We start from the raw sequence: 23,837 nt of genomic DNA, 5'->3' as shown, positions 1-23,837 counted from the left end.
CCGGAAGCACTCCTACTCAAAGAAAATAGAATCGTCATCCCCACAAGCTTGCAAGAACAACTGTTGGCACTAGCACACTTGGGACACAGGGGAATTGTATCGACGAAGTGACAGCTAAGGACCAAAGTGTGGTTCCCCATGATGGACGAGAAATTCGAACAGATACTCAGCAAATGCTTTGCATGTAGGGCAGTCGTCCCATGCACTTTTCCAGAGCCCCTCAAAATGTCTTTAATGCCACTGCAAGTATGGGACGAGGTTGCCATTGACATGTTCGGCCCATTAGCAAATGGCAAGTACGTGCTTGCGATTCGACGATATGTCCACATTCCCGGAGGTGCATCTCATTCACTCTACCAGTGCCCGAGCAGTAATACCGGCATTAGACAAGACTTTTGCATATTATGGGATTCCGTTCACATTAACATCAGACAATGGCCTCCCATTCGGCGGACATGATTTCGCCATGTTCGCAGAACATCTTGGCTTTCAGCATCGCAAGATCACGCCGCTGTGGAACGGTGGAAAGATTTATGGGTAACCTGAAACGGGCCCTACAAATCTGCTCAATCACCAATGGCTCTTTCATGCAGGCAATATGCACGTTACTAAGAGAACACAGAAACACCCCACACAGCTTAACAGGAGAGTGTCCCTCGGCACTGATGTTTGGATGAGTGGTAAGAACCACACTGCCACAAAATCCAAGTGCCTCGCTCCCCAACACATACTTCGACACCACAAGAACAAAGGACAGAGATAGCAAAGCAAGGATGAAGAAATATGCCGACCAAAAAAGGAAAGCAAAACCCTGCCACATCCAGATAGGGGACCAAGTCCTGGTAAAACAAAGCCAGGATGTCAAAGACATCCCTGTGTTCAAGCCTGAACCAATGACCGTAACACACATACAAGGGTCAATGATAACTGCGGCAAGCCCACGGGGCACCATCATCCAGAACTCATCATTTTTCCGAACTTTCGAAGGTGACAGAGGCCAGGAAAACACCAACCCTATCACGGAAGAGGACTCCTCGGATTCAGACTCTGAATACAGAGAAGAGGACAGGGACGCTGGTGATAGCGCCAGTGACTGCACCACAAGCGAGTGCCCAACGGTACGCATCCCCTCGCGAAGAGTGGTGCGCAGGCCTTCAATGTGGATAGAAGAAATGAACTAAGAGACCCCAAGTTTTCTGTTGAGGAAGGGGAAGATGTAACCTCCCATTTCTATTGTTAAGGAGCCGTGTTTCCTTTCCATCTTTATGTTTTCTGGGTTGCGGCCCACGTGGTTGAGTTTCTGCTCAGGCGGCAATTCGCGCTTAATAAAGAGATTGCTGCATATCCACAGGGCTATGTGTTTACATTTGCCTCCCTGCTTCATTATTACTGTGCCGTCACATTTGAAAGAGCATAACAGTGCCCTCATACCCCAGCAGGCTGGTCAAACCACAGTGTATCAGTACAGACAGTTTGACACTGCATTCAGGCAAGACCTTCCCTAAGAGCAGGTGACAGAAGAACCATTTTTCTGGGCAGCAACATCTGTGTTTCCACATTCGATTTCTCCTGTAAAGTACTTGAATTACAATGTAATAAAACCCACTGTATTTGTTTAGCAATGATTTGATATTGAAGAGGGTTTTGTCGCATGACACAGAGGTGAGTTTGGGAGTGAAGTGCCATTCAAGGGGGCACATGCTAGTGTTTCGCCCTGAGCACCAAATTGGCAACAAACTGCCGTGCCTGTAATAATAGGATTTGCTTTAAAAAAAATGTCTCCTGTGTTAGTGGGGTCTGTCATTTTAGAGCTGCACGTGTACATTGACTTCTCATTGAACGGAAAATCATGATTCTAAGATGGCCGCAACCATTCCCATAAACACACAAACTTTTAACTTATGCGGGGCTCTAGTCCTGCTTCGCCAGTGATTGGCTGCATGAGTCTGTGTCGTGCGCAGGCGCAGTATTGCCATGGCGCTCCGTCTCGCCATGGCTTCCCAATATGCTCAGGAGATGCAGGAGTTCTTTCGGGGAAACTGCAAGACCCGTGAGTTTCTGGCTCATTCCTCCAAAGTGCACTCTGTGGCGTGGAGCTGTGACGGTCGCCGGCTAGCATCGGGGTCCTTCGACAAGACGGCCAGTGTTTTCCTGTTGGAAAAAGACCGACTGGTAAGGGGAAAGAAATGACCATTGGTGCTTGCTGATTCAAAGCCCAATTGAAAGACTCGAAGCGATGTGAAGCTGTCAGCGACAAAGAACTAATGTACACTGGGCGTTTGAATAACGCATTCGGTTGGCTTTGTGTATACAATTAAAAAGTTGTGTGCGGTAGTTATTTTCAAGTAACTGTTGAAAGGTTATGTGTATGTAACATCCTCGGTACAATTATACATGTCAAAAGACGTTTAACACGTCTTTTGATTTTCATTTTCTGTGTTGGTGCCTCAGACTTCTTAACGGGGCTTTTGGTTTGGAACATAATTGATATGCCCCCAAGAGGATGAGGGGGGCGGACCATGAGAAACTACTTGGATATAAAGAAGCGTCTTGGATCTGTTCTATGGACAGTTGTTTTTCAGGCCTGAACACAGACGTGGAGATTATTTCAATATTTGTATAGCGCACTACAGCCAACGAGCATAGAGGCGCTGTAAAGAATATGTATGCAGGCTTGCTTCAGGGTTACAGGAGAGAGGCCCAGTACAGTGGATTAATACCGTTGCGAATCAAACAAAAATCCTCGTCTTTAACGCCTTATGGAAGGCTGTACGAGATACGATCATTCTGACTTGGGGTGGGAGGCAGGGGAGCTGACTTATGAATTTCCCCCGGGGGTTGCCCAAATGTAGCAAGTTACATCACCGGCAGTTATGACCATTTGCATGTAGTCGCCAACTTGGTGCAAGGGGGTGGGGTGCAGAACAGTGGAAACATTGGCTAGCTTGTACTGCATATACTAAAGTCAAGTAAGAAGGAGGTTTCAGCCTTCCAGTTGCATTCCAGTAGGCCCTCACTGCCCCTACTCCACCCCTCTATAATAATCCAGGTTGTAGTATGATATATGATATGATATGGCATTTGTAATGCGCCTATACACAAGTGTTTTAAGGCGCGACGAGGCAGGGAGGGGGGAACAAGGGGAAGACAGACAACGATCCTACTAGGCCAGGTGTCATTCAGACCGCGCAAGTGCAGGGGTAGGGGGAAGGGAAAAGTGCAAGGGGAAGGGGAGGGGGGAAGTGCAGTACAAGTAAGTAGAATAAAGTAAATAAATAGGTCCAGCTGGTGGCAAGTGCAAGGTAAGTGCAGGCAAGTGCTGGGAAAGGGGGGGCTGTAGGGATACAGAGACAGTCCCTCAGTGCAGGGGTTGCCAGGGAGGCAGTGCAAGAGGAGAGTGGCTGGGCCCAGGACCGAGGTCGGTGAGAGTGGCCCAGTTGCAGATTCGGTGCAGATTCAGTCGAGAATTTAGCAGGGGAGAGGGAGAGAGAAAGCAGAAGCAAAGAGGAAGGTTTTGAGGTGCTTCCGGAACCGGAGATGGTTCTCCTCAAGTTTCAGGGAGGCAGGAAGGCTGTTCCAGAGGGAGGCCCCTGCCACGGCGAGAGATCTACCCCCAGCTCGTTGCTTCGAGAAGCGGCTGACCCTGAGGGAGTTGGAGATGGATGAGCGAAGGGTTCAGGAAGGAAGATATTTAGGAAGAGAGAGTTGAAGGTATTTAGGCCCCAGAAGGCCTTGTGGACAATGCAGAGGGTTTTGAACTTAATCCTCGCAGCCACTGGGGGCCAGTGTAGAGATTTCAGTCCTGGAGAAATACGGTCCCTGGGCATGAGGCCAAGGACAAGTCTCGCAGTTCTGTCCTGGATGAGTTGCAGGGGGCGGAGAGTGGAGGCAGGCAGATTAAGATAGAGGCCGTTAAAGTAGTCCAGCTTCGAGAGAACCAGGGCTCGGGAGACAGTGAGCTTCTGGGGGCAGGAGAGGAAGGGAAGAATACCTCTGAGGAGGTGCAGCTGGTAGTGTGACTTCTTAGAGACGTCAGATATATGAGGAGAGAAGGAGAGTGTGGAGTCGAAGATGACCCCGAGGTTTTTTGCCTTGCAGGAGGAGGGCCAAGCGAGGCTGGCCAGAGAGCTACAGGGAAGGAGGGAGTGGGTGTGCTGATGAGTAGAATCTCAGTCTTACTAGCATTAAGGCAGAGGTCATTGGCGGCACACCATTCCTGGATGGCAGACACAGTCAGAGATGAGGGAAGGAGAGGAGGAGGCCGAGGGTAGCCTGAAAATGAGCTGGGTGTCGTCCGCATAGCACTGAAAGTAGGGGCAGAGAGCGGCGATGCGGTGGGCAAGGAGTGCCAGATACTGGTTGAACAGCCAGGGAGAGAGATTAGATCCCGGGGAACACCACAGGTAGAGAAAAAGATGTCAGAGAGGAAGGACCCAAGTTGGACCTGGGAGGGTCGATTGGAAAGGAAAGAGGTCAGCCACGCCAGAGCCTGACCAGTGATACCCAGGTTATCACGGAGACGGTTGAGCAGGATGGCATGGTTGACAGTGTCAAAGGCAGAAGAGAGATCGAGCAGAATGAGAACACACGGAGTGTTGAGTCGAGGTTCAAGAGTAGGTCCTCACGGATGTTCAGGAGAGCAGTTTCCGTGCTTCTGGCCGCTCTGAAGCCAGATTGATGGTCATGGAGACTACCAACAGTTTCAGCATGGAGGTTACGCTGGGAGATGGCCAGTTTCTCCAGGAGCTTGCCCAGGAAGGGAGTGATGGAGATTGGGCGATAGTTAACCGGGCAGGAGGGGTCGGAAGAGGGTTTCTTAAGAAGAGGGTGCACAAGGGAGTGCTTGAGTGGGGATGGGAAGACTCCAGAGGCGAAGGAGTGGTTGCAAAAGTCAGCCAGGGCAGGAGCCAGGGTCCTCATGTGGCCCTCAAAAGGCAGAGCAACACAAGTAGGATGGGAGACCGAAATGCCATCCCATCCCGTGAGTGTGTCAAACCTCAGAGCAAAGACTGTGCGTGTGCATCCTACCTTGGCGCACAATCTCACTAATTTGGTGCAAATCTCGCAAGTGGGAGCATGGAAATTCCCTGCGTGTGTGTGTGGGCTGCAGACCCTGGATCACATGCTCACTTCTTCAGTGTGAAATTCTGGCCAAGGCTCTTTGGGCAAGCATTTAGGATGGGTCTCACACACTTAAACAGTGTGATATATTGAGCAGATCTTCCAGGATTTTGTGGCATGAAATGGCAAATTTTGCGGCACAAACCTTTATTTATTGCAGAATTTTTGTGGGACATTTTGTATTAACTGGAGGGTGTAAGATTGACACATTGCAGAAAATAGGCATAGTGCAAGGCTACAAAAGAGCCAGGGTATCATTATTATATATCTTTTGTATTAATTTAAAAGGAAGAGTCCCAGATGTCTCTGGCTTGGCTACATTTCTGGTTTAATGTTCATGCCTATTTAATAGTATTAACTAAATTGATCATTATCAATTGTAATGCTGAAAATATTCCCCTTCTATGTTCTCCAATCCCCCAAACACCAACACACCTCTCTCACCAACACACATCTCACCAACTCTCCATCACAACTTACATTCCTTAACCTCTCACTCTGTCATACAAATACACACGTGCTATGTCACACTGTCAAGTCACAATTTACACTGCCCAGCCCCTGCCACACCAAATCGTACTCCCAACTCGCACCTTACACTCTCCAATTCCTCCGCAAATATACAGTCCTTCATTCTTTTGTGCTGCTTCTGCATCTTGCATCCTTTCTCCCATTCTATCGCACTCTTCCCTCATCCTTTTTCCCAATCTGCAGCTCACTGCCTCTTTCTGGCCAACCGCTTCCTCTCTGCTTTCTGGCTCACTGACCACACGCTCCCTCTACTTTCTGTACCTCTGCTTGCTCTCAGATTTCTGGCCCACCGCATCACTGCTTCCTCTGCTCTCTTGTGCAGCGCTTCCTCCTCTGACCCACTGCTCTCCCTCTGCTTTCTTGCCTATCACTTCACATCTCACCCATCACTCTCCCTCTCTCTCATAGTGTAACCATTTTTTTTATTTTTTTGAATGGTACATTTTGACCCAGTTCCTCAAATAATGGGGCATTTAAAAAAAGAACGGAGGATATGCTATTTTTGGAAATGAGAAGGTCACCTTATTCTCAAAGGTGACCGGCGCATTTCCACAGGCTTGAGCTGTACCGCAAATTGTGTGCTGGCTAGCTGCCTTGAATGGTGATCTGGGTTGTTTGACCGAAGTGTAATTATTTGCGGCGGAATTGACCGTAGTCAATTTCGCTGCAAATTGATTTGCACTTCTGCCAAACAAGCCAAAATGTACCTTTCACCACCACCCCACCACCTCCCCTACTTAACTGCTTGGTCGCTGCTGCTTCCCCTGCAACCCTGCGGTGCCAGATCCGTCCCTCTAACGCGGGTTGGATCCGACTCCGCAGGGTCCCTTTTTCGTTATTTTCTTTTTTTCTGTCCCCGCCTCCAATTTTGAAGAAAAAGGGGAAAACACTTCTCAACCACCCTAGACCAAAAATACTGAACATGGGTAGCGGGTTACACCCCCGCAACATATGTTCAGTATTTATAAAAATCGATCGAATAGTACTGGACGAAATAGGTCAAATTGGAACATTCGATAGATTTTTGTCATCAAAATGGGCAGTACTTTGAATGGAATCGCTCTCCTGACAGTGTTCTGCAAGCTCCCAGCGCCTTTCACAGGGACAGGCCCTCCAGGTGCCTGCCGCTGTAAAATGCGACCCAAAAAATTCATTTTGATCCTGTTTGAGGAACAGAAATGCAAGCAACACAGCAGCGGTTCATACCTTAAAAGAAATGCATGACAGGGTCAGGAAAGACCCTGTCATCCAGTGTCAGCCCCACATCCCATGCGCGTAGGGTTGTCTACAATTTCTACACATTTAAAAGTGCATTTTGCTTGGAAATGAGGGATGCACTTTTAAATTGACAGAAACGCTACTTTATTTGATGAAGGAGGTGAAAAAGGCCATCTGAATGGGCGCGCATATAAAATGTGCCCATTCATGTGTCCCTTGTGGATTGGGCTGCACTTTTTTGTGGCGCAAGTGATGAGATGCCTTGGCAAATTTCATTTCTTGTGTAAAAAATAAAATTGAGAACCTGGCACCCCGAGTATAATTTTTCTTAAAACAGTAATTTTTGCAAATTACTTACAAAAAAAGTAAAAAAAAAGTTTTTAAAAGATGCTGTTTTTGCACAAAACTGCCGTTTTTGCGGCCTTTTGCGCAAAACGGCCATTTTTGCAGCATTTTGCAGGATCGCAAAATCGCTATAAGCTGGAGGGTCTGATTGAGTGGGCACCTCACTCCTTGGCTAGTATCACCTGTTGCTGGTAATCTCACAACTGAATGTACAGTTTCACTCTTGGTCATCTCAGTGACCCCATGTATATTAATGGAGTGAGTCTCCCATCTGGGAAGACAATTGTATATTGTGATATCTTACAGACACAAACCTTCTATCTCTTGCCCCATGATGGCTTCCAACATCCTGAGTGGCAGCTTATGGACAGCAGGCAGCTCGGGACATGCCTGTTGCCAATTGAATGTAGCCAGATCTACTATTTAGACACTGGGAGAGTGCCATGAATCCACATTCGTGGTGAAGTAGTACTCAACATACAGAACACAATGGTATAGTTTTGCAGTTCTGCTGAGAAATGACAATTCGGTCTGTTTAAATGTAAAGCAGAGTGGCTGAGAAGTACACACACTGTGCCATTAAAAATAAAGCAACTGTGGTGGGTGAAGTGCTGCTTTGGTGGCATCAAGAGTATGCAATTCCTTGCGGGGTAGTGTTGGTCATTTCCTATTGAAGTATAGCAGCCCTATTGAGAAGTGCCATTAAAAGTGAAGCATAGATTCATACTGAGTTCTATGTGATAATTCTGCATTATGAAGAAAAAATACAAAAAAGACAGATTTTATTTTGGCCGATTTGTGTGGTCTTGAAAATGCCGAATTATCACATTCTACTGCCCCACACCCCCCCATACTGTTTCCTTCCTTAGAATTCAGGGGAGTTCTCTTCCTCAATGCCTCTGTTCCCCGCCCATAGCATTCACCCTCACCACGTGCACACTCGGAGACATGCAACCAGTCTCATTTGCTCTCTCCCTGCCCCCTCCCTCCGCAGATGCAATGCAAGAGGGGTGCACAGATGTAGAGGTACACCCAACCCAAAACGATTTTTATAAATTGAGGGACAGAGGCTCTTGCTTTCCATCTGTTCCTCCATTTCTAAAAATCGTTTTGGGTTGGGTGTTCCTCTACATCTGTGCACTCCTCTTCCAAAGTGGGGTGCACAGATGTACAAATACACCCAACCCAAAACGATTTTTAGAAATGGAGGCACAGATGGAAAGCAAGAGCCTCTTGCTTTGCATCTGTCCCTCAACTCTAAACATTGTTTTTTAATCCGGATTTTACCTGGGCCGCCAGAGAGAAACACAGTATGGATGGAACAAAGGGCCATCCATACTACGTCTCTTCTCTGCGGCCCGGGGGGAGAGGGGGCTCAGCCCCGACTTCATTCTGCCGTCGGGGGCTCGGGTCCCGGAGCCCTCCCATACTTGGCGCCCCTGCTGGGAGGGTGTTCCAGTAGGTTGCAGCCTGGGTTGGGAACCTAGAACCACCGGCTCCTACTCTTCGTGTAGGAGGAACAATGAGGCGATTGGCATATGCAGTTCTGGAAGGTCTAGGGGGTGTTTTTTTGATGATCCTTTGAGCTAGGTAAATGGGCGCTATTGATGGAGACATTTGTGTGCAATTGCCAGTGTTTTGAAAATAATCCTTTCTTTGACAGGTAGCCAGTGCACCTGCCTTCTGACCCCATAAATGTGATCCCTACGTGTGATACCAGCTGCGGCCCTCAGGGCATTATTCTGAGCTACTTGGAGTTTAGCCAAATTATTTTGGGACGTTCCAGCAAAGAGAGCATTGGAGTAATCCAGCCTGGACCCGATGGTGGGCCTAGCAATGGTGAAGCAGTTCTCTTGTGATAGGAACGGCCTGACTGCATTGATAAGTTTGGAATGATAGGCAGCTGAGGAGGCTATGGCATTAACCTGCCTCTCCATGGTCATGCTAAGTTCAAAATACACACATAGTGTCTTGATAACATAAAGTTATCTATTGTGAATGAGCCGTATTGCAAGCCCAATTTGCCCAGTGTAGCTGTGGATCCAATTAGCAGGAGTTCCGTTTTCTCACTGTTTAGACACAGCCAGTTTTCAGCCATCCAGGACTGAATTGTCACCTGTCAGTGAGATGAGCACCTGGGTGTCATCTGCATAGTTACTATATGAGATGCCCAGGGCATTGAGAATTTGGAACAGTGGCCTGGTAAACGGGTTGTAGAGAGTTGTGCTATGCAGGATCCTTGAGGGACCCCACATTTAATTGGACTTGGGATGGCACTCGAGGAATCGGAGAACACCTTCATCACTCTTTCTCTGAGGAAGGACGATATCCATTCACAGGCTTTCGGGGAGAAGTTGGCCGTGGAAGATAGATGATGATATAGGGTTTTGTGATCTACCAAATCAAATGCCGCTGAGAGGTCTAGCAGGAGAAGGAGAGCTGAGATGCATCACTGTTTATGATTCCATTATCTTTATAATTTTCATGTAGTGCATAAGCTTGTCAAGTATTTAGTGTGCATTTCAGTCTCCCATCATATGTATGAACTCGCACAAGACCTCATTCAGTAGATGTCTTTACATATAAAGTATTGATTCCATCTAGTAATAGGAATAGCCAACTAGATCTCCAACAATATAAAATGTTTATCAGTTCATTCATCATTTCAAGTGAAGGATTGTATATTAAAAGAGGGGAAGAGAGAAATGAAAAGAATGAGTTTATTTGTATAGCACTATCTAGGCGCTTAAGAGATTGATTGCAGAATATGAAGCATAAGGGTGCATTACAGCAATGTGGAAAAGTGCAAAGTCAGGCATTATAAGCAAAGTGCAAAAGAGAGGTACGTGGTGATCATATCCATTGGAGCATAATCATGGTGCCTAACCCATGTTACAAGGCAGCAACGGCACACAGATACAAGAGTCAATTTAGCGAGCATAAAACATGGTGCCTAACCCATGTTGCAGGGCGGCGGCACACAGATGCACAAGTCAATTCAGAGAGCATAAACATGGTGCCTACCCCATGTTGCAGGGCGGCTATATTTGTCTTCTAAGCATTTAACAGCCCAACAATATACATCAATATTGTAAACTCATTCAATTCCAACATAGTTTGGTACACCGCAATTGTTTTCCAGAAAGTAAACTATGGCAACAAAATGGTTCCCCAATCCAAAATGGAGACTGGGTTATGACGCGGTGATGCAAATTTGACGTTACCACGTACATATAATAAGCAGGCATTTTGAAAATAGCACGGCCGAAATGCCGCGAGGAAACTTCGAGCGTGTAGAAATACTGAAAAACGGTATTCTCAAGGTAAGTCACTGGGCCAACAAAAAAGCAATTTATAAATGAGATATTGTGAGCTGTGTACACAGCAGCTTATATGAAACAGTAGGAAATGACACATAATAGAGAGCAATAAGTATGGCTCTTCATTTATTTCCCCCCTCTTTTAGAAAGATCGCAATAGATTTTCAATTAAAGCAAGAAATTGATTCTACAATGGAGACAGTACTATATGTCCACTAGAGAATAACCACAGTATATTCATCATCTGCAAAGACTTTTTGAAGGACATAACGATCTCAAAATCCACAAGTAAGCTAAATTAAGGTAAGAATGGGTAACGCCCCATAAGGCACTTTCAAGCTTTAAAACTAGAGAATGAAAAACAAGTGTCCCAATACACAAGTTACACAAATGGAGATCTCGCAGTATAGCTGTTTCTAATTTACTATAGGTATTGATGCACATATTTCCATTTAATTACAGGTTCAAGCTTTATTATAATTGAGTTGAATCCCTCCTGATGAACCGTCTGATAATATAAGATGGGGAAACTCGTGTCGAGGGACTTTGAGAGGGAATCTTAGCCAATGTACAATTTACACAAATCAACCAATTGAGTCAGGAAATGGAAAAATAAGAAACAATGAAGACATAATGGAGTGAATGCACAATACATGAAGAAATGAAAGTGTACCTAAACGTACAAGTTTGAAAGACTCCATATAGATACAAGAAATTGTGGCGCAACAGATTCGGACCATTGTCTTTTTCTTTCTGACAGGGCTTTCACCTACTTTTTACCTACAAGTGCTCAGATTGCATCTCTTGTTTCTCGGTATTCCACATAGAACTGGTGAGCAAATCTTAACTGCACCCCACCCACTTTTTCTAATGTTTAACCAGTAGAATTCACAGCACGTTTTTCTAGATTGTATTGCCTAGAAAGGCTTATGTCTTCGTGTCGGGGTGGAAATTCATGGCAACAGCAAGTTCACACAGTTGGGGCTTGTCCTGTGCAAAGTGATATGATATGATAGTTTATTTAAATAATGCCTATACACAATGTTTTTCAAAGCGCTTCACAGCAAGGGAGGGAACAAGCGAAAATACAATGACATTCTTACAGGCGATGAACAATAATAATGTGAAATCAACTATCGTACTTGGCCTGGCAACTTTTATAGGAAGGAAATGGGAAACAGACAGGCGACTACCGTACTTGATCTGACGACATTTCTGGTAGAGCTGGAGATTAACAATAGGTGAGTGGGGGGGGGGAGAAAGGAGGGAGAGGAACAATACAAGCGACTATCGTACTAAGCCTGATGGTGCTGGAGGGGATGGGGGACAATTAATGGCAGGGAGGAGACAAACATTTGTAGCTCTCATACTAGGCCCAGGGACAATTCTGAAAGATTAAGTGCACAGAAAAAAGAAAAGGGGGCGAGGAGAGGAGAAAACGGAGAATAAAATAGTAAGAAAAAAATATATATAAAACGTAGGTGCCAACCTTGAAGCTGTATTTCTGTGAGGTTCCAATACATCTGAACTTCAAAACTGCAATGTTCAGCCAGTGGGTCTGCATCACTGTTCTCATCTGAGGATATTCCTGGTATGGGCATTGTGGAAGAAGTGCAAACCTTTTTATCCCTTGAAGGGCCTTCAAGGCACCAAACCATTAAGTAGCTCCTCTCACATTTTTCTCGCCCTTTTCTGAGCTTGTTTAATGATGATTTTCTGTAGTGGAGATATTGCAACAATTGCTCACCTAACATAGAAGCACTTACTAAACAAAGAAACATAGAAAGAACTCCTATTAGGTGAATACCTGATACTCAAATGCAACCCATCCCTAAATATTATAACATATACTCCCAGAGTTGTAGTTTATTTTACAGAACTTCAACCTCAAAAGGGAAGCACTTACAAATGTATAAGTGTGCATGTACGGTTTGATGCTTGTCTGCGCCTATATGTTTTGTTGCTAGGGGTTTATAGCGTGCACGTGAGTGTAAGGCTGCCTCTCGTCTACCTGCACTTATACCAGATCTGATTCCGCACTCCATTCATTCACTCACTCCTCCACCTTGCCACGACCACACACTCGCCTTCTCTCCTTCCCCAATTGCTTTATTCACTCCTTCAGATTTTGTAAGTAACTCTGCAGCCTTAGAGCTCGAACTTGGGAGGATGAAGGTGACTAGTAGAGGAAGGAGAGAAGAAAAGACAGTTGTTTTTGAACACCTTCAAAATTGCTTGGAGCAGACCTGTGACACAGTCCGTGGTTTAAACTTTCAGCAGCCGAGATCTCTGAATCCCTAAATTAGCCACAGGTTATAATCCTGTAATAAAGCTATCTGGGTGGGGCACTTGTGAAGCTTGAGCACGGTGGTAGATCTGTGGGATATTTTGACCCATTCCAATGTGCCCCACTTACAAATGGTGAAAGAAACAGCCCAAAATGGATGCGCCGACTCCTGTGCGCGCCAAAATCTGCAAAACTGCATTGGGTCACAATCAAGAAAAGGCTGCACACCTGGCCACACACAGTCAAGGGGTGGTGAAACCACAGTTATCACTGCAAGAGCATGTCAGTGGGCTCTGTTACATTCAACATGGAACAAAGCCTCAGAATTGTGCTGAAATGCCTTTTAAAATGCCAGCTTGCAATCTTCAAAAGTGCTGTTTTGGCCCTAGATCAATTTATTTCCATTGAATCATTGAGAGTAAAAGGGTACTGAAATGTCAGGATCATCCAGTGGGGCTCAGAGGAACCGGGTCCCATTGACTGACAGCTTTAGAAAATGTATCTAAGGAAAAAGCAGCCCAGGGACATTTGTTTTCACTTCCACGGGGAAAAACGCGGCTAAAATGGCAACATGTAACAAAATCAGCTGTGCAGACAGAAACTTTAAACAGAGGCACGATACATGTATCCAGACTGCAAACAATCCCAGCTCTCAAGGGAAGACCTAATGCTGAATCAAACTGTGTATGTGCTGCATAGGAAAATCGTATTTAAAAGAACTCAGTTTAATGTGTTTTTCCATGAAGAAAGTGCAAAATCGCCTTTTTTGAAAGCACATTTTTGTTTAAAGGTTTAATTCTTTAAGACATTTAAAAATCCACCTATAAACTGTGTTCATTTTATATATTTTAATGAAAGATGTAGGTGAAAACTTAAAGTAACCCAGCTTGGAGTTAAAATCTGCTTGACAATCCTCAGCCTGGGAAAGGTTGACACTTCACTGCTGGCAGGAAGGCCTAATTGCTGCTGGGAGGCCTCACATACTCATAACAAAGGACCTCATTAGACATGATTCAAACAAAGGCAATAGAAGGCTTGGACAACCAGCCTCCCAGAGGAGGGGCAGGATGCTGGGAGAGGCTTCTCTGTGAACTTCAAGGGACTGGCCATTTGCTCACACTTGGGAAGTAAGAAAAAAACTGACCTGTGATTTTGAGTTTAAATTGCTTATTTTGCCACAGAACATCATGGCATTTAATTTGGCAGCAAAAATAAGTAAAGTAATGAAAAGTACCTACATTGAAATCTGAATTTATGATAGACATGTGAAGACATGGTAGGATTTCTCACTACGTAAGGAACTGAAGTTATGCAAAAAGACTAATTGTGCAGAAACTATTAATGCTGCAGATCAAGATTGTGTACCAATGTTCTAGGGGTGATTGCACATATAGGTACCGAATTAGGAATTGTTATGCCAAACCTTTATGATTAAAATTGACAAAATTCCTCAGAAAGACGAAGGAAGATCCCACCGACCTGGGAGTTGGATGTAAACGTAACCCACAAAATATGAAATGTATGTGTCCGATTTTATTACAGGGAATAATTATATAAATATGTATTAATGGCAAAGTTAAATTTTGGTCCAAATAACTGTGGGAAGTTCCCAAGTCACATCATAAAATATGACAACCCTTTCTGCCATCCAACCAGCAAAAAGCAAGGCGAAAATGTGCCTTTGACCAATCATAGCCTAGTGCGTGTGGGTTGTAAGTCTGCCGCTACCATAAACTTAGTGATGCCATTTGGCAGGACAAATAGGGGAACCTCACAACACACAGACGCAAACTGATTCCTGACTCCATCCTGATTTCCGTGTGGCGTTCTGTTCCTGACTTCTTCATCTTGTTCCCGATTCAAGATTTCTTTGAAAGCCAAGGCCTCAGCATTTGCTGAACTCTATTTCAGCTAGGCCCAAATACTGAAACCATCCCCAAACTTAAGGGAAATAATTCTGATCCAATCTGGCTTGCTACCATTAATGCTGGCCGGCTGAAACTCGCAATCCTGCTGATCTACGGTGTCCAGTAACCAGAAGGGCCAATCCATTCCAGTCTGAGGTACCAGTCCAATTGTAACAATGGTAACAGTGGTGTAGAGGAGCACACCTTTCTTGGATTTGCCTTCTCGTTCTGATAGAACATTTCAAATCACTTTCTGAATTATTTAGGTGCTGACCGAGTCAGATTCTGGGCTACAGAATCCAATATACATGAAACAATTTTTGGGGTCAGTTTAGCAAAAATTACCTTGGCTCTGTGCACACCTTTGAGCATACAACTATGCAAAAATATTCTAATTGCTTGCAGTTTTTCACTTTTTTTAATTATTTAAACTAAGTATGTTCGATGATGACTAATGTAAACCATTAGTTTTCAAATTTCTTCAATATTCAAAACATCGATCATTATACCATTTTGGCATTACCTCATGCTTAACAGTGTGAAACAAAAGATACTAGGAATATGTTTACATATGAATCACAATTTATACGAAAAAATATAGTATAACACTTTCTTCATCTGTGAGTAAATTTCTTGTCACTTCAAAGAAACATTAGTCCATGTGTCAAACTTATATTTGACTTCAGGCCAATAGTCCTTTGTTTGAGGGTTTCTTTAATGCACAACACATTTCGGGCTCTGAACACCCTTCATCAGGTGCGGACAAATGTCTTATTTTAATGATTTTTAGGTTCTGAAAATTAAAATAACACGTATTTCTGATCAGTTCCTTAATCCTTGTTTTCTCAAATAATATCATTTTTACTGTTTTTGTAATTTTTATCAGTGTTTGGACCTCATGTACCTGTAACTCTGAAGATTTTTTCTTTTTGTAAACATCTCAAACGTGTCATTGCTGCTTGTACAGTTGGGTCTGGTTCTATGCCTGCTCTTTCCTTCAAGCGCCGTTGGCGGTTTTTAGTCTGTAGAGAAAATGAAAAACGTTCGCTTTGGAAACTGACTATAGTTCTTTTGTGGGTGGGTTTTGTGCTGGGAACAGTCACTAGAACATAGTGCTGTGTCCCACTCACAGAACCCTGGTTAACTGACTCTGGAACAAATTGCATTTTTCTGTGCTTGTCTGATTTGTTCTGCTCATCTCAGCATGCCGTTCTCCCCGGGTGGCCTGGTTTCTTTTCTCCACTCTGTCTTGTGTCCTTGCCTCTGGTCTGCTTGTCCTTGTTCACTTCTTACTCTGTTGGTCTTCTCGTAACATCTCCTGGTTACGGAGAATGAAGTGCTCGAGTCGCCTGGTTCTGCTTTCGCGTTCACATAGTTTTGTTGGTTACGATGGTAACCGTGTTGTAATTGGTCCTTTCTCTCTTTCCATGTAGACGAAGATGTCTTCCTGTGGGTTTCGCCGAGCCCCATCCTGTAATATCTTAGGGTGGTGGAATCATTGTGTTGAGTAACACTAGTACTTTCTCCCAATGCGTATCTGCAACAACTTCACTGATGTGTTCCCAGGGCTCTGGCTTGTGGTATGCACCATATAATTTGTACAAATGTCCACTTCAGCAGTCATTTGACTGTGTTCGCTCGGTTTTCTAATCATGAGAACCGTCTATTTCCAGTGGGGATCACTGTGTTTAATTAACTTGTGCTTTCTCGTGATCTGTGTTGGCTACACTTAATAGGCTCAATCATGGAGCGGTCATAGTATGGTTGATAGAATGTACATTTTAACAGTCATAAGCCGTGTTGCAGCAATTTTTGTAAAAACTATTTTGCACGTTATACGAAACAACTTAGGTCCCAATCAGCGTTCATCCCATTCGGCTGCATAGAATAACATTTTTCAATCCAATATGTTTCTTTCTGTAACAGTATTTTTATTGAGGTTTAAGAAATGGAAGCCAAGAAAATTCCGAAGGGATACTCTAGATTACAAGCTGGACATTGTTTATTCATGGATGGAATATTATCAACAGAAAGATAATTCGAAAAGTGGAAGAACACCCTACAATAAAAGAACCCTGACTACAGGAAGTGCCTCCTCTGAGGCATCAAGTGGTGAATCAGAAATACCGGAACTAGAACAACAAACATCCACAGAAAGAGACGAACAAGTACCAACAACATCAAAGGGAACAAAATCACCATCTGAAAATATTGCATCTTTTTTAGATCGGGCAAAACAAGAAGAGGCAAGAAGAAAAAATCCAAGCCGGAAAGTGAACTTCATGCAGAAGAGAAGTTAGTCATCAATATTTCCGACTATAGGTTGAGCAAATTTGAGGAAAAAACTTTACAAAAAGGTATTTCATTCGTCCCCAGCCACAGCAGTTCACTTTTAAAAGAAAAAAATTGATTTCTTTAAACTGACTCGGAAGATGAAACTCAAATTATTCTTAGATACATGTGAATGGGGAACTCCAAAAGAAGATGTCATTTCTAGATATTTGCAATCAAAAAGTACATTTATGCCACCAATACAAAACCCACTGATTGAAGTGTTCCAAAAACAGGTTCTAAAAGATCTGGAGAAACTGAATTACCGAAAAGAACGAAAATGAATTTTACAAGGAGAGCAACAGGTGCTGAAAAACCTGTGGCAAAATCCTATTCTAATACTGAAACCAGCAGATAAGGGAGGTGCACTGGTAGTGATGAATTCAGAACAATATAAAATGGAAATAGAAAGACAGTTGTCAGATGACATCTTGAAATCTTTGAAAATCCCACCGAAAAAGTCCAGAAACTCATAAAAATCACATTAGATGAAGCGGAAAATGACAAATTAATTAATCACCGTACAAAAAATTTCTTGATGAATCTTCATCCATCAATCCCTATAATATACATGCTACCAAAAGTACACAAAGATCTGATGAATCCACCAGGAAGACCAATCATTGCGGCCAACAACAGTTTACTTGAACCTCTGGCACAATAAATAGACCCGGCAATCCAACCCTCAGTTCATAAATTCAAGACCTATATCAGACACAAATGATTTTTTGAACAAATTAAAGAACATCGAAATAAATGAAGAACATGACATTCTCTTCACAATGGATGTTGTAAGTCTTTACACTAACATCACCCACGAGGGGCGACTGGAAGCCATGGAGTTCCTATTACACGGATTGTAAAGCAGACAAACTGTTAATTCTAAAATTGTTAAAAATCGTTTTGCAGAACAACTTTTTTATGTTCGAGGACAAGTACTTTGTGCAAACGTCAGGAACATCAATGTGGGCCGCCATGGCTCCCAGCTATGCTAACACTTACATGGCGTACCTAGAAGATACAGATATCTTCAATGAAGAAAGGTGGACGAAGCAACTATAAAATGTATTTACTGCTTCATAGGTGACATCTTTGGCATCTGAAGTGGCCCTTATGAAGAACTAGAGATATTCTTTCAACATCTGAATAGAAAGGCACCCAGAATAAAATTAACAACAAAGACAAGTAGAGACACAACTGAATTCTTGGATATCCAAATATACAAGAAAAGAAGCAAACTGGAAACAATATACACACAATTAGCTTTCATCCACGAAGAACAATAGAAAGTATACCATTCAGTCAAATTTTAAGATGCAGATGGATTATCTCGGAAGAAGATGAATACAATAACAAGACGGAAGTCCTCAAAAGTAAATTTGAAAAAAGGGGTTACCAGCCAATTAACATCAGCACAAGTGTGGATAAAGTAAGCAGGATCACTAGAGAAGAAGCATTGAAACCTAAAGAAAAAACAGAAGTGGAGAAATTGGTATATGTTACCACATACTCTCAACAGAGTCGAAAAAAGAAAATCATCAAAAAAAACTGACAACTCACACTTGATCCCATGATGAAAAGACTTTTTCCAGAACACCCCACTTTTTGCCTACAATAAAAGTAAATCAATCGGAGAGCATCTGGTTAAAGCAGATTTTTCAGCTGAAAGACAAACCCATAACTGCAACAACTTAATCAAAGGTAACACCATTACCCATCCCCATAAAGGGTATACGAAAAATCTCCATCACTCGTCTACATGTGACTCTAAGAATGTAATATATGGAATAAGATGCCCCTGCGGTATATATTACGTGGTAATGACAAGGAAAGTGAAAACAAGATGGTCAGAACACAAGTCAAATATAAGGACAGGTGCCATCAAATCTCCAGTAATGCAACATTTCAAAAAGAGACACAATATTGCCCAAATAAGGTTCATTATTCTTGAACAGATAAAAACACTGAGGAGAGGGGGAAACCTCAATAAAATACTGTTACAGAAAGAAACCTATTGGATTGAAAAATTTAATTCTATGCAGTGAATGGGATGAACGCTGATTGGGACCTACGTTGTTTCCTATAACGTGCAAAATAGTTTTTACAAAAATCGCTGCAACACGGCTTATGACTGTTAAAATGTGCATTTTATCAACCATAGTATGAGCGCTCCATGATTGAGCCTATTATACACACTAGGGCAAGTGTAGCCAACACAGATCACGAGAAAGCACAAGTTAATTAAACGCAGTGATCCCCACCGGAAATAGACGGTTCTCATGATTAGAAAATCAAATGACTACTGAAGAGGACATTTCTACAAATGATATGGTGCATACCACAAGCCAGAGCCCTCGGAACACATCAGTGAAATTGTTGCAGATACACATTGGGAGAAAGTACTAGTGTTACTCAACACAATGATTCCACCACCCCAAGATATTACAAGATGGCGCTCGGCGAAACCCACAGGAATAGACATCTTCGTCTAGATGGAAAGAGAGAAAGGACTGATTACAACATGGTTACCATCGTAACCAACAAAACTATGTGAACGCGAAAGCAGAACCAGGCGACACAAGCACTTCATTCTCCGTAACCAGGAGAAGTCACGAGAAGACCAACGGGGTAAGAAGTGAACAAGGACAAGCAGGCCGGAGGCAAGGACGCGAGACAGAGTGGAGAAAAGAAACCAGGCCACCCGGGGAGACAGCCACGCTGAGGTGAGCAGAACAAATCAGACTGGCACAGAAAAATGCAAGTTGTTCCAGAATCAGTTAACCAGGGTTCTGTGACTGGGACACAGCGCTATGTTCTAGTGACTGTTTCCAGCACAAAACCCACCCACATAAGAACTATAGTCAGTTTCCAAAGCGAACGTTTTTCGTTTTCTCTATAGACTAAAAACCGCCAAAGGCGCTTGAAGGAAAGAGCAGGCATAGAACCAGACCCAACTGTACAAGCAGCACGGACACGTTTTGAGATGTCTGTAAGAAGAAAAATCTTCAGAGTTACAGGTACATGAGGTCCAAATTAACACTGATAAAAATCACAAAAACAGTAAAAATTATATTTGAGAAAACAAGGATTAAGGAACTGATCATAAATACATGCTATAATTTTCAGAACCTAAAATCATTAAAATAAGACATTTGTCCGCACCTGATCAAGGGTGTTCAGAGCCCGAAACGCGTTGTGCATTAAAGAAACCCTCAAACAAAGGACTATTGGCCTGAAGCCAAATATGAGTTTGTCACATGGACTAATGTTTCTTTGAAGTGACAGGAAATTTACTCACAGATGAAGAAAGTGTTATATTATATTTTTTCATATAAATTGTGATTCATATGTAAACATATTCCTAGTATCTGCTGTACCAGTCCAATTGACCAGAACCGCCCAGCTGACCTATCCCGCCAGAAGTGCCCTGCTGTCTGTAAACTGATCCGGATGACCAGAACCCTGACGGTCCAAATCTTAAATTAAAGTGGACTGTAAGTATCAATAGGAATCATAGTAAACCATAGCACATATTGCCCTCTCCTATCTCAATCTATAACCTGTCCCATCTTTAACTTAAGAACCATAATATTGTCAGAACCATTCTTGCCACCCTATCTGTGATTCCAAATTTTAGTGATATTTTCTCATTTGTTTTTCTTGGATATAAGTCATTGGTGATTTGGATTAAATAAAGTAATTCCCATAAAGAAAACGGAGTATCCGCCACGTGAAGGGTTACAAGCGGCCGTGCTTAACTGTGGAGATTCACGGGTGGCATTCTCTTTTTCTTAGCATTAATCTAGTTTAAGTAAAATCAACCTGTCATTACAGATTTCCTGTTTTTCTCTGTTCTAATTTTCCACAAACGCCTCTCATTCAAACTTGTATAACTTCCTCAATTTTATAGCTAGAGACTTAATTTCAACTCAGATTTAAACCTAAGACCCTTAGCTACATCCACACCTAAAAACGTCTTTCTTAAAAATCGCATATGGGAAATTTAGGCGGGAATTCGCATTCACAGTATTTCCAAACTTCCATTCTGATTAAAGTGTGTATTGTTGCTCATATGATAGCTTCTTTTTGTTGGGATCTTTTCAGTGTTGTTCCCAAAGGAATATATATTCATTTAAGGATTTTTGCACCCTTTTCATTGTTTCACTAAGCAAATGTCATTAAAAGTGTAACATTTACACAAAAACGTGTTTCTCTCTTGTTTGGGGAGGGAAGATTGCATTTAAACCCTATACACTGTTCCTTATTCCTAAATGCCTGCTGCTCACTTAGATCTGTGTAGAATTGCTTCTTTGTGAGTTGAGAAACTTGCAGGGGGGAAATCTTAACCTAAGCGCTATCTTTTAAACAAGCCAAACTGTTCTTTCCCTGTGTTTTTATATTATGTGTTGCTATAAGTGAATTCAACTGCCTTGCCTACTTTCTGATTTGTATTATCACCACATTGGTGATTGCTGCCCCATATGTATTAAAACATATGTTTGAATTTTAAATAAGGAAATATTGATTCCTGGTCCATTGTGACCTGGGGGTATTTTGAGAAGCGGTGTGATATGAGTGGTATATCACTCAGAATATTGAACCTATAGACAATAATTAAGTATTTCATTTGTGCATTGCATGCTAGGCTGAGACCCAGGTGTATTGCCTGATTGAAATCCTTAACAGATCTCAGTGCATGATTTGCACTGCACACATTACATCTGTGGGATGTTTTAACCCACTCTACTCTGCCCTGCGACATCCCTGTGAGCTGATGGTTAAAGAATCATCAAAAATGTCTGCAAAAGCCCTATGCGTGCCAAAACCTATGAAAATTGCGCTTTGAAACACGGAAAGATGGCTGCCAAATCTACTTTGCCTGTTGTCAGTAGTAATTATATGATATGATATGGCATTTATAACGCGCCTATACGCGTAGTGGAAAGGAGACCTCGCTGCTGAATCCTGTCACTGGGCTGCCTACCGAGTAAAAATGGAACACTGCAGGAAAGGCGGTGCTTTATTGCAAGAAACCCAGAAATTGCTCTTAAACCCCTTTTTTCTTGGTTGCTGAAAATACAGAATACCGGATCAAAACACACAATATCTGTGCTGGATGTTACCCGCCACTTAATTTAAGGAATCAATATGAACCCATAATGTGAGGAAAAGTGGAATCTGTCATCAAAATATCCACATTAAAAAGTGTGCTTGACTGTGAAAATCTGTCAAAATATGGGAGCAGTACCAGCGGCTGTCTGTGACTGTTTAAAAAGCCTGCATTTAAACTGCAAATTTGCACCATTAAGATCTAATGTCGTAAATCTAAGTGACCTGTCATTAAGAGGAACATAAATTGTAACTATTTAATCTCCATGGTTTATAGACTGGAATCAGAGTTCTAGCTGCTTGATTAAAAATTGCAAGTTTTATTTTAAATTAAGAAAATGTTATAAATTGACAGTGGATTTAGCTGAACTCGGTCACCAAACCAGTTTTCCCTAGCTTTCCCCTAACAAAAGGCATCTCTTCTGCTTCCCACAAAGGCCAGGAACTCACATTCATGTGTTGATTAAGAGGGGAGGAGATTTTGGGCTGCTGCTCTTGGGAGACAATTAACCTTCCTTGGCTGAAAGGATATGCAGATTGTAAGTGTCAACAGTGGCATCTGCCAGAGGAAGAAGGCGGGATTGCTCTTGAGCTAAAGAAACCTTTGGAGGCGGGGATATACATTTTTGTAGATTCTCAATGGACAGAAAGCATATTTTTAAAAAAGACTGATAAATGACCATGCAAACTTGTAAAAATTGTAAAATGACAGTATTAATGTTTTTTTTTTCTGTGCACATTTTGAAAGGGCCCAGAACTCTGTGCGATGTTCTGAGAAGGCGTAGTGAAAATTCAGGTTTTGTAGCAATTGTATTCGTCAGAAGCATGAAACTTCATACGATTATGCCCATATACAATGTGCACATATGTATAATATTGTGGACAAATTAGACCTTGTGTCCCGGACAAAAAGTGTGAAAACTTGTCAAATCCAGACCCAAGATCCCACCGCAACGAAGATTGGAAGAGTGTGCTCCACAAAATATGTGATCTATGTATGTTATTGGTATAAATTTTCACATGTAAAGAAAAATAGGTTTTTGTGCAAGAGGTTTTCCCTGCCTCATAAACCGCATCATCATGATGACACTCTGTTTTCCCCTCAAATCAAGGGAGAGAGCAGACTTTAGCCAATAGACTACCTAGGGGGTGCGCCTAGGATAATTCAGTATACCCACCCCTTTATGAAACACATAAATAGAGACCGCTGAGGACCTAGAAAGACAGACTGATCCACCCACCATCTCGAATTTGGCGAAGCACTTTGAAGGAGATCCATCCATATTCCTTGTTCCAGACTGCATAAAGGCTCCGAGCATAGCTGAACCACTTTCAGCTGGTCCTAATTTCCTGCCGTGTGGTGTCCAGAGGGCCCTGCTGATCGCTGACCCGACCCGTCCAGTCCGGTGTGCCCAGCAGTCTGTCCAAGAAATCCCTGACCAGAATCCCAGACGGTTCCATTCAAAACATTGGTAGTGAGTATCCATAGTATAGGATTGTCACTAGCCTATGTACTGTCCATAGTCATCCCTATCCAAATCAAAGCTATTTTATATCCAGACCTGTATTGTTAGAAATCTTTTTTGTCTTGCCTGAACACTCTTATACTATAGTCCTGTAATAATATTGTTAAAATCATCTTTGCACTGATATATTTTATCTGAAGAA

General features: G+C 42.8%; 1 protein-coding gene across 1 annotated transcript in view; it reads left to right on the top strand.

Moving 5' to 3' along the window:
• The first annotated feature begins 1,921 nt into the window (after positions 1 to 1,921).
• THOC3 (THO complex subunit 3) overlaps positions 1,922 to 23,837 on the top strand; it is a 149,550-nt gene continuing 127,634 nt past the window's right edge. The window contains exon 1 of the mRNA XM_069651447.1: positions 1,922 to 2,172. Coding sequence (XP_069507548.1) covers positions 1,975 to 2,172 — 198 coding nt within the window. The 5' untranslated portion in view covers positions 1,922 to 1,974. The remainder of the gene's footprint in view (positions 2,173 to 23,837) is intronic.

Source organism: Ambystoma mexicanum, chromosome 3p, assembly GCF_040938575.1.
Source record: "Ambystoma mexicanum isolate Mex_15411 chromosome 3p, UKY_AmexF1_1, whole genome shotgun sequence".
NCBI lineage: Eukaryota > Metazoa > Chordata > Amphibia > Caudata > Ambystomatidae > Ambystoma > Ambystoma mexicanum.
Note: the sequence above shows the minus strand (reverse complement) of the source record. Positions and strands in the feature narration are given on the sequence as shown.